Below are 14,784 nucleotides of genomic sequence, written 5' to 3' on the forward strand. Positions count from 1 at the left end.
ATGCAAAGAGCTGACTCACTGGAAAAGACCCTGATGCTGGCAAAGACTGAGGGCAGGAGGAGAAGGGGACAACGGAGGACGAGATGGTTGAATGGCATCACCAACTCAATGGAAATTAATTTGAGCAAAGTTCGGGAGATAGTAAAGGACAGGGCAGCCTGGCATGCTGCAGTCCACAGGGTTGCAAAGCGTTGGACACTACTGAGCGACTGAAGAACAACAAACGAAACAGAAACAGACTCACAGATATAGAGAACAGACTTGTGATCGCCAAGGAGGAGGGATGGATCGGGAGCTTGGGATTATCAGACACACACTATTACATACAGAATAGACAAATATCAAGGTCTTACTGTATAGCAGAGGGAACTACAGTCAATATCCTGTGATCAACTACCATGGAAAAGAACATAACAAAGAATATATATATGCATAACTGAGTCACTTTGCTGAAGAGCAAAATTAACAGAACACTGTAAATCAACTTCAATAAAACGAATTCTTAAAAAAATTAAAACCTAAGAGTTCTATAAATAACAGAAGCAATCTCAATATCATTATAATAATTATAGTACTTCTTAAGAAGTACAGAACAAATCTATCAAGAGTATGTAATTACAAACATGAACATATGGAAATGAAGTGAATATGGAAACTAAATACTTACAGCCAAAGCCTTGGACAGTTTGGTTCTAAACTCATTCAGGATGATCGCGACAATATCCTTGTGTGGTACATAAGCAAAGCCATTTTCCAAATAGACTTTCCTCCCTCGGAATAAATCCAAAGCTTCAGCAAAAGGGATCTGAATTCAGAGTGAAACATGGAAAATAAGTCAGTACCTGTCATTACAAAATTATCCTAAAACTTCATCACTAGGGAATCTAAACAAAATGCCTCCTTTGAAAAAGTCATCAGTGCCAGCAGATCAAAAACAAACAAACAAACAGAAAAGCAAGATCAATTTGCACTCCTTGTGAGTAAACAACAGCATTAGGAAGGAGTGGCAGGCCAAAAAAGGTTTTGCTTCAGAGTAGATCTTTCAAAAATGAATAAGCCAAGTTAGAATGGATTATTTCTATTCTTATCAATTTATAAATTATAATCACTAGAATTTCAAACTCTAAGCTCAAGCCCTCTAGGTACATCGCACTGCCCTCATACAACATATTTTCTGCATCAAGTAGAATCCAATGTATATACAGTATGCTCAGTGCTAAAAATTGCTAGTAAGTAAAATGGTTCCAAATTTCTTCATCTATGTTTCCACTCTTTCTCCACAGGAATATATTAGAAAAGTTAATCTCAATACTAAGAAATGGAAATAATAATAAATGTCCAGCTTTGCCTTTAAAATAAGTATTTGCCAGTAAACATTTTTTTAAAACTGAATACTATTCTACTTCAGTTCAGTTCAGTTCAGTTGCTCAGTCATATCCGACTCTTTGCAACCCCATGAATCGCAGCACACCAGGCCTCCCTGTCCATCACCAACTCCCAGAGCCCACCCAAACTCATGTCCATTGAATCGGTGATGCCATCCAACCATCACATCCTCTGTCGTCCCCTTCTCCTCCTGCCCTCAATCTTTCCCATCATCAGGGTCTTTTCAAATGAGTCAGCACTTCGCACCAGGTGGCCAAAGTATTGGAGTTTCAGCTTCAGCATCAGACCTTCCAATGAACACCCAGGGCTGATCTCCTTTAGGATGGACTGGTTGGACCTCCTTGCAGTCCAAGGGACTCTCAAGAGTCTTCTCCAACACCACAGTTCAAAAGCATCAATTCTTCGGCACTCGGCTTTCTTCACAGTCCAACTCTCAGGTCCATACATGACCTTTGTTGGCAAAGTAATGTCTCTGCTTTTCAATATGCTATCTAGGTTGGTCATTACTTTTCTTCCAAGGAGTAAGCATCTTTTAATTTCATGGCTGCAGTCACCATCTGCAGTGATTTTGGAGCCCAAAAAATAAAGTCTCTCACTGTTTCCCCATCTATTTGCCATGAAGTGACGTGACCAGATGCCATGATCTTAGTTTTCTGAATGTTGAGCTTTAAGCCAACTTTTTCACTCTCCACTTTCACCTTCATCAAGAGGCTCTTTAGTTCCTCTTCACTTTCTGCCATAAGGGTGGTGTCATCTGCATATCTGAGGTTACTGATATTTCTCCTGGCAATCTTGATTCCAGCCTGTGCTTCTTCCAGCCCAGCATTTCTCATGCTGTACTCTGTATATAAGTTAAATAAGCAGGGTGACAATATACAGCCTTGATGTACTCCTTTTCCTATTTGGAAACAGTCTGTTGTTCCATGTCCAGTTCTAACTGTTGCTTCCTGACCTTCATACAGGTTTCTCAAGAGGCAGGTCAGGTGGTATGGTATTCCCATCTCTTTCAGAATTTTCGACAGTTTATAGTGATCCACACAGTCAAAGGCTTTGGCATAGTCAATAAAGCAGAAATAGACGTTTTTCTGGAACTCTCTTGCTTTTTTGATGATCCAGCAGATGTTGGCAATTTAATCTCTGGTTCCTCTACCTTTTCTAAAATCAGCTTGAAGATCTTTTTTGTACAATTCTTCTGTGTATTCTTGCCACCTCTTCTTAATATCTTCTGCTTCTGTCAGGTCCATATCATTTCTGTCCTTTATTGAGCTCATCTTTGCATGAAATGTTCCCTTGGTATCTTTAATTTTCTTGAAGAGATCTCTAGTCTTTCCCATTCTATTGTTTTCCTATTCTACTTACATTTCTTTAAAGTCTTATAAACTACCATAAAATTTTAAGAGATGAGCAGATTATGATAACAGTATTAATAAGTTGAAAAAAGTCATCCTTACTCTTCAATAGTTTTTCTACTTCTTAAAAATGAGGTAAAAAATTAGGTTAAAAAAAAAGAAAAGAAAAGAATCCCCATATAACCTATTGGCTCAGGTTTTATGGAAGAGTTAAATTATATGGCCATAATTCTTCAGTGTATTCAATGACACCACATAATAATCAGATCATGTGTTTTTGCAGAAAGTTTCTGGTTAGTTTACACATTTCTACATCTAGCATACAGTTCCTGCCCTAAAACCATTCACCGCTTGGTTGAGGCAACAATGTGGACCCACATGGCAGTCCTGCAGCCACAGAAAGCAGCAATGACCCAGCTCCGTGTGGGTGACACAGGACACAAAGAGGCGGGAAGAGGGTTTATTTCCATAATCCCAAGAAGGACTGGAGCAGGAAGTCTGAACAGGTGGCTCCAGCTCAGGCTCTTTTCTCGTGAGACTGAGCCTTCAGTACATGTCATGACGCTTGCCAGGTCCAGAACACCACTGAGGGGTGGGGACCCTGGGGGCTCTTTGGAGCTACTGCCCCATGACAAATGCATCCCCCGCCACCACCCTGCATGTGAGAGGCAAGACTGCACACAGGGAGGAGAGCTTGCCTGCAAGCAGTTCAGTACCCAGGCAGGGCCCGGAGTTGCTGCAGCACAGCCTTGAGCAGAGCAGCAGGTAAAACCAACCTCCAAGTAGGAGGGGTGAGGCTGCGCCCCAGAGGCTGTACAAATGCATCAGTTAAGCACCATGGAACCTCGGAAGTGCTTTAAAAGTGCACCTACCTTATAGACTGACTCCGGATCCAACTGAGCCCCACCAAAAGTGGATGATGAAGCAATAATATCCTGTTCTCGGACAGTCTTTTCTTCATCACTTATCTAGAAGGAAACATATGTCATTTAAAAATTAAAACTCTGCATTCAGTTTCAATAAAGTACTTCCTGTTCTAGCGAAGATTCTATACTGTTTTAAAACTCTCAAAACCCTGATATCTCAAATCATTCCTAATACAATTACTAGGTGATTTTATAATCATCAATGAAGCCAAAATACGGAAGAAAATTTAAATTCAATTTACTTTCAAATTTCTACTCTGCCAATTTCTGAGGACACATACCAAAAGAATAGTAGCAGAGAAACAGAAAGTATTATAATATGAAACAAAAGAAATTATAATAAAAATTAAGGTAATACAGACAAAAAAATGAACATTACCTCAATGTGGAGTTATGTTAATTTATTAAAATACCTATTTGAACTAAGAGTGGAATTTTCTAGCTACAGAAAACAATTTCAAATTTAAATAAAACACTAGTATTTGTAAGAACAACTACAGTCTATTATCTCTAATTATGGCTTTGAAAAAAAATACTGATAGATATGATGAGATAAAAATCGTAAACTTCTTTACAGAAAAAGAAAAGATCTACAGATGAAGACGAATTATAAATGATAAACTGTGGGAAATTTTTGTATCATGTGACATCTCAGTTACTGTCAATAAACCCCAAGGTAGTAGGGCATAAATACTAATAATGCAAAAGTAAAACAAAGCCAAGATTCATATAACTGAAAATAATGAAAGTAAATTAAAATAATAATGGGATATTATTTTCTACCTATTAAAATGGAAAATGTTAAAATCCACAGGGTTGGAACAATCCTTGCATACAGTACTTTGACAATACACATAAATAAGCATTAAAGTACACTGACGCTAACAATTTCACTTCTAGAATTAATCAGAGAACAAATACACAAATTGGGAAATTTTCTTTCATCACAATGCTATTTATAATAATTTTTAAAAGCCTAATGCCCAGAACAGGTGTTTGGTTAAAGTACAGTACAATGTGATGTTTAAGTAAAGCAAACCATCATATTCAGATCAGCTTCTCACAGAAATCAAAGAAAATACACTGATAGAAAATTTTAAAGCATCTTCTTTAAGGCACAGAAGATTAGTACATAGAGTTGGGCCCTCTTTAAGTGGGATATCATTAATAAGAGATGCTCCTGCTCTAACGCTGCAGGTCATTAGAGAAATCCCAAGCGTTGAACTTGTTTTAAGGTCACCCCTGATTCAAAGGCCCCAGACATCTGACAGAAGCAAACTCAAATCCTCTCTGAGCAAAGTACATCCGCAGCATGCCTCAAAGGATTTTTGCAAACACATTTGCAAATACTGTACCAAGCACACTGTATTTTATAACAAGGCAAACAGTAAAACATCACTTCATGAGCAAAAACAAAAAGATTCATTAAGTACATAGATAACAACTATGTGAAGATTATAAAAGACAAGGATAATGATATCTGCATGAATGAGAAAGTGTAAAAAGCGATTGGACAAAGTGGCAGAGACAAAAAGAGACTATCAGACGGGTGGCCTAGTGGTAAAGACGCAGCGCTTTCCCTGCCATGGCCTCGCGTTCAACCCCTGGTCAGGGAACTGAGATCCCGCAAACCTCACGGCAAGGCCAAAAAAAAAAGGTATGAGAAAAGAGAGGCTTTTATTTTGGCTAATTCTGGTGAAGCAACTTCAAAGCAACTCTGCCACAACAGGTAGACTGTCTCTCCTCTCTTGAACCCAGGAGGAGTGAGGAGGGGGCACCGGAAGCTAATCAGTCTTGGTAGGGATCTGCAGCGCAGCATCCAGGGATCTCAGATTCTGGATGGAAATAAACAGTATCCTGACCAGCTGTACCCACAGACTAATGAAAGGAGTAAATAAAAACCTTTCCCAACAAAGATACAATTCTAAGGCTCAATACACTCCTCCAATCAATCTCTAGCACACAGAGAAAACAAACACACAAGGAAACAAGGCTCCATGAATGGAAACCAGACAGGTAAAACCAAAAGAAAAGTGTAAGAACTGGAAAACAAAAAACAAAACTGGCTTTATTTATAGATTATATGAGTAGAATCCTTAGAAAATTCAAAGAATCCACAAATAAATTATTAGACCTATTTACCTAATTAAGCAAGGTTTCTAGATACAATGTCATATACAGAAAAACTAATTATATTTCTATCTGCCAACAGCTAAGCTTAAAAATGGATTTTTTTTTAAAAACTATCATTTATAACATCCGTTGGATCACTGAAAAAGCAAGATAGATTAAGAAAAAAATCTACTTCTGCTTTACTGATTACACCAAAGCCCTTGACTATGTGGATCACAACAAACTGGAAAATTCTTCAGGAGATGGGAATACCAGATCACCTGACCTGCCTCCTGAGAAATCTGTATGCAGGTCAAGAAGCAACAGTTAAAACTAGATATGGAACAATAGACTGGTTCCAAATCGGGAAAGGAGTATGAAAAGGCTGTATATTGTTACCCTGCTTATTTAACTTACATGGAGAGTACATCATGTGAAATGCTGGACTGAATGAAGCACAAGCTGGAATCAAGATTACCAGGAGAAATAGCAATAACCTCAGATAAGCATATGACACCACCTTTACGGCTGAAAGAGAAGAACTAAAGAGTCTCTTGATGAAAGTGAAAAAGGAGAGCGAAAACGTTGGCTTAAAACTCACAATCAGAAAACTAAAATCATGGCATCCGGTCCCATCACTTCATGGCAAATAGATGGAAACAATGGAAACAGTGACAGACTTTATTTTGGGGGGCTCCAAAATCACTGCAGATGGTGACTGCAGCCATGAAATTAAAAGACGTTTGCTCCTTGGAACAAAAGCTATGATCAACCCACATAGCATTTTAAAAAGCAGAGACATTACTTTGCCAACAAAGGTCCTTGTAGTCAAAGCTATGGTTTTTCCAGTAGTCACGTATGGATGTGAGAGTTGGGACTAAAGAAAGCAGAGCACCAAAGAATTGATGCTTTTGAACTGTGGTGTTGGAGAAGACTCTTGAGAGTCCCTTGGACTGCAAGAAGATCCAACCAGTCCATCCTAAAGGAAATCAGTCCTGAATATTCATTGGAAGGACTGATGCTAAGGCTGAAACTCCAATACTTTGGCCACCTGATGCGAAGAACTAACTCACTAGAAAAGACCCTGATGCTGGGAAAGACTGAAGTTGGGAGGAGAAGGGGATGACAGAAGATGAGACGGTTGGATGGCATCACCAACTCAAGGGACATGAGTTTGAGTACGTTCCGGGAGTTGGTGATGGAGGGGGAGGCCTGGCATGCTGCCGTCGATGGCGTCGCAAAGAGTCGGACATGACTGAGCAACTGAACTGAACTGAACTATTCATAACAGGATTAAAACTAGTAACAAAATAAATTTAACAAAGGATATGTAAGACTCCAGAAAAAAACTATAAAACCTAACTGGAGAAAACCTAAATAACAGAGAGACATATAAACATGCACCAGAAGAAATAATACTGTACCAATTCTCCTCAAATTAACCTGAAGATTCAATATGCTCTCAAGCAAAATCACAACAGCTTATGTGTCTGTGTTGCTTCTAGAATATACAGGGACAGACAGTGCCAAGGAAAGCCAAAACAGAAAAATAACAAAGTAAGAAACTGACAGAGGAGACACGGCAAAAGGGAACAAGAAATGTGTACATCCTCATGATACTCATTATTAAGTGATTTCCAGTTTAAATATAAAAATACATCAAATACGTGCAATGAATACTTACTAATTTGAAATTATATAAAAATTTAATATACATGCCTGTTCTTCCCACCATTAATGGGGATAATCATAAGCGACTCTATGGATTTTTTTTTTTTTGCCCAAATGGTTTTCACAGGATCTGGCAATACTGAAGTTGACACCAAATGTGTTAATCAATCATGTCCCTTTTACAATCACTTATTACAGCAGCAAAGAGTTAGGGAACTCTGAACATATAGATGTTGGTCATAATAATATCTGGGATTTTAACTGAACAAATTCCACAGCAATATAAGCACCACTAATACTTCACCACCACTAATCCAAAACTGGGAAAAGAGTATGTCAAAACTATATATTGTCACCCTCTTATTTAACTTATTTGCAGAGTATGTCATGCAAAATGCCAGGCTGAAATCAAGACTGCCAGGAAAAACATCAATAACCTCAGATATGCAGATGACACGACCCTAATGGCAGAAAGTGTCTTGATGGAAGTGAGAAAGGAGAGTGAAAAAGCTGGCTTAAAACTCAACATTCAAAAAACCAAGATCATGGCATCCAGTCCCATCTGGTCCCATCACTTCATGGCAAATAGATAGGGAAACAATGGAAACTGTGACAGACTCTGTTTTCTTGGGTCCAAAATCACTGTGGACGGTGACTGCAGCCATGATATTAAGACACTTGCTCCTTGGAAGAAAAGCTATGACAAACCTAGTTAGTTAGTGTTAGTCGCTCAGTCGTGTCCAACTCTTTGCAACCTCCATGGACAGCAGTCCACAAGACTCCTCTCTCTGTCCACAAAATTCTCCGGGCAAGAATACTGGAATGGGTTGCCATTCCCTTCTCCAGGGGATCTGCCTAATCCAGGTCTCAAACCTGGGTCTCCTACATTGCAGGCGGATTCTCTACTGTCTGACAAAAGGCATGTTGCCTCTCCGTTGGGGAATCAAACCCCAGTCTCCTGAGTGACAGGCAAGGATACTCAACACTGTACTAACAAAAGCAGAGACATCACTTTGCTGACAAAGGTCCATACAGTAAAGCTATGGTTTTTACTGTAATTATGTACGGATGTGAGAGGTGAACCATAAAGAAGGCTGAGCACCGAAGAGCTGATATTTTTGAACTGTGGTGCTGGAGAAGACTCTTGAGAGTCCCTTGGACTGCAAGGAGATCAACCCAGTCAATCCTAAAGGAAATCAACCCTCAATATTCACTGGAAGGACTGATGCTGAAGCTCCAAAACTTTGGTCACCTGAAGTGAAGAGCTGACTCACTGGAAAAGACCCTGCTGCTGGGAAAGATTGAAGGCAAGAGGAGAAGGAAGAGGATTAGATGGCTGGATGGCATCACCGACTCAATGGAGATGAGTTTTACCAAACTCTGGGAGGTAGTGAAGGACAGAGGAGCCTTGCATGCTATAGTCCGTGGAGTTACAAAGAGTTGGACATGACTTAGCGATTCGATAACAAAGATGTTTTGGTTTAACTCTGGCATATAATTTGAATTGAGACTGGCATATAATTTGAATTGAGACTCACAGGAGTCTAATGCATTTCTGTACACTAATAACTATCAGAAAGAGAAATCAGGCAAATCCCATTTTGCATCAAAATAAAGATAATATCTGGAAATAAATTTAACCCAGGAGGCTAAAGACCTGTACTCTGAAAACAGTAAGACAGTGATGAAAGAAAAGGAAGACAATATAAGCAATTGGAAATACATTAGATGATCATGGAATGAAAGAATAAATATTATTAAAATGTCCACAACACTCCCAAAAATCTACAGTCAATGCAATTCCTATCAAAATACCAAAAAATACCAAAATGCCAAGAATAGCATTTTTCACAGAACTAGAGCAGTCCTAAACAGTCCTAACTAGAATAAGCCCTAAAATTTGTGTGGAGTCACAAAAGACCCCAAACAGCCAAAGCAATCTTGAGAAAGAAAAAAAAAAAAAAACTGGAATAAATATCACGCTCCTGATTTCCAACTGTACTACAAAGCTACAGTAATCAAAATAATATGGTACTGCCAGAAAAGCAAACAGATCACCAGAACAGAATGCAGAGTCAGAAATAAGCCCACACTTTTCTGATCAATTAATTTACTACAAAGGAGCCAAAAATTTACAACAGGGGAAAGACAGTCTCTTCAATAAATGGTGTTGGGAAAACTGGACAACTACATACAAAAGAATGAAATGGCCATTTTCTAACACCACATTAAAAAAATAAACTGAAAATGGGTTAAAGACTTTAATGTAAGACCTGAAAGCATAAAACCCCTTACATTCCTATACACTGACAATGAAAAAAACAGAAAGAGAAATTAAGGAAACAATCCCATTCACCCTTGCAAGAAAAAGAATAAAATACTTAGGAATAAATATACCTGCACAAACAAAAGACCTATATATAGAAAACTATAAAACACTGATGAAAGAAATCAAAGATTACACAAATAGATGGAGAAATAAACTATGTTCGTGGATTGGAAGACTCAATATACTGAAAATGAGTATACTACCCAAAGCAATCTACACATTCAATGCAATCCCTGTCAAGATACCAATGGTATTTTTCATAGAACTAGAACAAATAATTTCACAATTTGTATGGAAATACAAAAAAACCTCAAATAGCCAAAACAATCTTGAGAAAGAAGAATGGAACTGAAGGAATTAACCTTCCTGACTTCAGACTATACTACAAAGCTACAGTCACCAAGACAGTATGATACTGGCACAAAGACAAAATATAGATCAATGGAACAAAATAAAAAGCCCAAAGATAAATTCACGCACCTATGGACACCTTATCTTTGACAAAGGAGGCAAAAATATACAACGGAGAAAAGACAATCTCTTTAACAAGTGGTGCTGGGAAAACTGGTCAGTCACCTGTAAAAGACTTTCTAACACCATACACAAAAATAAACTCAAAGTGGATTAAAGATCTAAATGTAAGACCAGAAACTATAAAACTTTCCTCTTAAGAGGAAAACACAGGCAGAACACTAGCTGACATAAATCACTGCAAGATACTCTATGACCCACCCCCCAGAGTAATGGAAATAAAAACAAAAATAAACAAATGGGACCTAATTAAACCTAAAAGCTTTTGCATAAAAGAAAACTATAAACAAGGAAGAAAAAAATAGCAAACGAAACAATTGACAAAGAATTAATCTCCAAAATACACAAGCAGCTCATGCAGCTCAATACCAGAAAAATAAACAACCAATCAAAAAGTAGGCCAAAGAACTAAACAGGTATTTCTCCAAAGAAGACATACAGATGGCTAACAAACACATGAAAAGATGCTCAACATCACTCATTATAAGAGAAATGCAAATCAAAATCACAATGAGGTACTATCTCATGCAGGTCAGAATGGCTGCCATCAAGTCTACAAACAAATGCTGGAGAGGGTGTGGAGAAAAGGGAACCCTCTTACACTGCTGGGAATGCAAACTAGTACAGCCACTATGAAGAAGAGTGCAGAGGTTCCTTAAAAAACTGACAACAGAACTGCCATATGACCCAGCAATCCCACTGATGATCAAACACACCAAGGAGACCAGAACTGAGAGAGACACGTGTGCCCCAATGTCCGCTGCAACACTGTTTACACTGGCTAGGACATGGAAGCAACCTAGATGTCCATCAGCAGATGAATGGATAAGGAAGTTGTGGTACATATACACGATGGAATATTACTCAGCTATAAAAAAAGAACACAATTGAGTCAGTCTAATGAGATGGATAAAACTGGAGCCTATTACACAGACTGAAGTAAGTTAGAAAGAAAAACATCAATATAGTATATTAACATATATATTCGGAATTTAGAAAGACCCTATATGCAAGACAGCAAAAGAGACACAGAAGTAAAGAACAGACTTTTGGACTCTGTGGGAGAAGGCGAGGGTGGAATGATTTGAGGGAATATCATTGAAACATGTATATTACCATACAAGAAATAGATGATCAGTGCAAGTTCAATGCATGAAGCAGGGCAGTCAAAGCTGGTGCACTGGGACAACCCAGAGGGATGGGGTGGGGAGGGAGGTGGAGAGGGGTTCAGGATGGTGGGACACATGTACACCCATGGCTAATTCATGTCAATGTATGGCAAAACCCACAATATTTTAAAGTAATTAGCCTCCAATTTAAAAAATTAATTTAAAAAAAAAAAACCTCCCAGAAGAGAACACAGGCAGTATGCTCTCTGACAGTCTTGGCAATTTTTTTTGGATCTGTCATCCCAGGCAAAAAAAACAAAAGTAAACATGAACACGTGGGACTACATCAAACCAAAAAGCTTTTACAGAACAAGAAAAACTATCAACAAAACAAAAAGACTGCTTATTAAATGGGAGAAGATATTTGTAAATTATAACTGATAAGTGGTTAATATCCAAAATATATGAACAATTCATATAACTTAATGTCAAAAAACAATTTGATTAAAAACTGGGGGGACTTCCCTGGTGGTCCAGTGGCTAAGACTCTGTGCTCCCAATACAGGGGGCTGGTGTTCAATCCCTCATCAGGGAACTAGATCCCACACGCCATAACTATGAGTTTGCATTCCACAACTAAGACTGAGAGCAGCCAAACAAATAAACGGATTTATAAAAAGAAAAACAAAACAAAAATGGGCAGACGAACCAAATAGATACTTCTTCCAAAGAAGACAAATAGATGGCCAACAGGCACATGAAAAGATGCTGAACATCATTACTCACCGGGGAAAGGCAAATCGAAACCAGAGATATTACTTCACACCTGTCAGAAAGGTTATTATCAAAAACATGACAAATAATACACTGTTGGTGGAGACGCAAACTGGTGCAGCCACTATGGAAAACAGTATGGCGATTCCTTAAAAAACTGAAAATAAACCTTCTGTAAAATACATCAATTCTACCCATGGGTATTTATTTATCCAAAGAAAACAAAAACACTTAACTCAAAAGATACGTGCACCCCCATGTTCAATGCAGCATTATTTACAACAGCCAAGATATGGAAGCAATCCAAGTGCCTACTGACAGACAAAAGGATAAAGAAGATGTGGTGCATATATACACAATGGAATATTACTCAACCATGAACAACATCTTTCTACTATGACAACATGGATGGATCTAGAGTGTATTGTGCTAAGTGAAATAAGTCAGAGAAAAACAAATACCATATGATCTAACTTATATGTGGAATCTAAAAACCAAAACAAAAGAACAAACACAGAACAGAAACAGACTCATCAATACAGAGAATGAACTAGTTTTTGCCAGAGGGGTGCAGGATAGGGCAAAGGGCAAATAGGTGAAGGTAATTAAAAGGAACAAACTTCTACTTAAGTCATGACGATACCATGTACCGCACAGGGAATATAGTCAATACTACTGTAATGACTTCGTATGGTGACAGATGGTAAGTAGACGCATAGGGGTGATCACTTTGTAATGTACACAATGAATCATTATGTTGTGTAACTGACACTAACATGACACTGTGAGTCAACTATATTTCAAGTAAATAAATAAATAAAGTGAAATGCCTCCTGAAAATAAACTGGTTTCTAAGAACTTGTCATTTTATTAAACTAACACAGGACTGGTCTTTAGGGGGGTGTACAAAATAAGTAATAAAGTTAGCTAGGCTATCACTACAGCACCTTACAATCAAGGTGTATTATGCCTCCCAAATTAACATCTTCCTGAAAAGAAGTATGTAACAAATTGCTCTAAATAAAACTGCATTTCCAGAATGACTTACTTTTTTATTCCAGGGGTGCTTCACCTTCAGTCTGGTTAACTGTCAATCAGCAAAGACCCTGAACATTTGAGCCCTAAAGTTTTCTTTCCACCACTACTCACAATCCCCCACCTTAACCTCTATTTTCCACAACTACCCACCAAATACTAAGTACTTGAATGTTTCAAATGGTATACGGGGTAGTGGTATAATCTTTTTTCAGGCAAAAAATTACACAGGGCTCTAATAGTTTTGATAAAGTTATATTTCCCTATTTTATAATAATGTTGTTTTACATGCTCCTTAGTAACAGAATTAAGGATTTGGGCCGTGGTATCTTTTTCTTTTTGGTATTCTTCATCAAACCATAGAATAGGGAGACCAGGCTCCCTCTGCCAGGGCTCCTGAAAGGCTCAGGAGTTTTGCTGCTGGAGCTGCAAATGCCGCTACACTGAACAAGCAGGTGGTGGAGGCTGGCTGTGTAGACTGCCCTCTGCTCACCCGTGCAGAGTCCCTCTCTGAGGGGGTTACACAACCGCTACCTGCTGCACTCACAAGCAGTCACACGACTTGCCAGTGAAATATGAGCAGAGGTGACACATGTCACTCCCAAGCCAATGCTTTACAAACATGTGATTAACTGGGTTCTCTCCTTCCTCCATCACAGCAACTGGCGAAGTTCCAAACAAAGACTGCTTAATCCACCTGAGTCACGGCACGCAAATGACACAGGGAAGGGCCACCAATGGCCCACAGGAGACGCAGAGCAGGAACAAGAAACAAACCTTTTAGCAGTCTCTGAGGCCTGGGGTCATTGGCTAACACAGCACCACCTATCTTGACTGACCAGTCATCTCCCTCCTCTCTGAATCACACATTTTCATCAATAAATTATCTTGAGCACGTAATTCCAGTATGTTTATAAATTACATATACATACCACTGTACATTAGGTACTGAAAACATGTCCATCCACCCCCCTAAAATGTAAAAGGAATGATATTAAAAATGTATAAGTTGTATTACTTACATCCTTCCCACACTCTCAAATGATCATCTTGGGCACGCCACTTTGAAACCACTAGGCTATTATCCTGGCTGCTAAAGCAAAGAGATAAACAAATGCTTCCCAGAGATTTATTCTATAAACTTTCAATCATCAATATTCATTCATGTTAATAAACAGTTTGGCCAGTTTTCTCCTTGAATCCACATAGTTCTCTCAAGCCCTGGTCCTTAAACATGGCTATACCTCAGATTCACAGTGGAGCTTTTCAAAATTACAGATCCTTCATACCACTTAGACCTACAGGTTGAAGCACAGAGGTGTGTATTTCTTTAAAAGGTCCTTTAATGACTCTGAAACATACCACTAGTCTAAAACAGTAAATACCAGGGAAGGAATCTTCTTTTCTAAAATAAATTTATCACGTTCTAGAAATACTGCCATCAATTCTAGCATTTGATTTTTTTGTGTGTAGAATTCACTCATTCTGAAACACTGAGGACCTACTATGTACCAAACACAATTTCCAGCAGATGGAATCCAGCTATTAAATAAGCAAAAAAA

The 14,784-nt window shown here is 38.5% G+C and overlaps 1 protein-coding gene across 1 annotated transcript in view; it reads right to left on the bottom strand.

Annotated features, from left to right (window-relative positions):
* Positions 1–14,784, bottom strand: part of PRIM2 (DNA primase subunit 2) — a 333,998-nt gene that overhangs the window by 261,769 nt on the left and 57,445 nt on the right. Inside the window, exons 6-7 of the mRNA XM_070777724.1 lie at positions 3,608–3,703; positions 668–805 (exon numbers count right to left, since the gene is read on the bottom strand). Of these exons, the coding sequence (XP_070633825.1) occupies positions 668–805; positions 3,608–3,703 (234 nt within the window). The remainder of the gene's footprint in view (positions 1–667; positions 806–3,607; positions 3,704–14,784) is intronic.

This window comes from Bos indicus, chromosome 23 (assembly GCF_029378745.1).
Source record: "Bos indicus isolate NIAB-ARS_2022 breed Sahiwal x Tharparkar chromosome 23, NIAB-ARS_B.indTharparkar_mat_pri_1.0, whole genome shotgun sequence".
NCBI classification, from domain to species: domain Eukaryota; kingdom Metazoa; phylum Chordata; class Mammalia; order Artiodactyla; family Bovidae; genus Bos; species Bos indicus.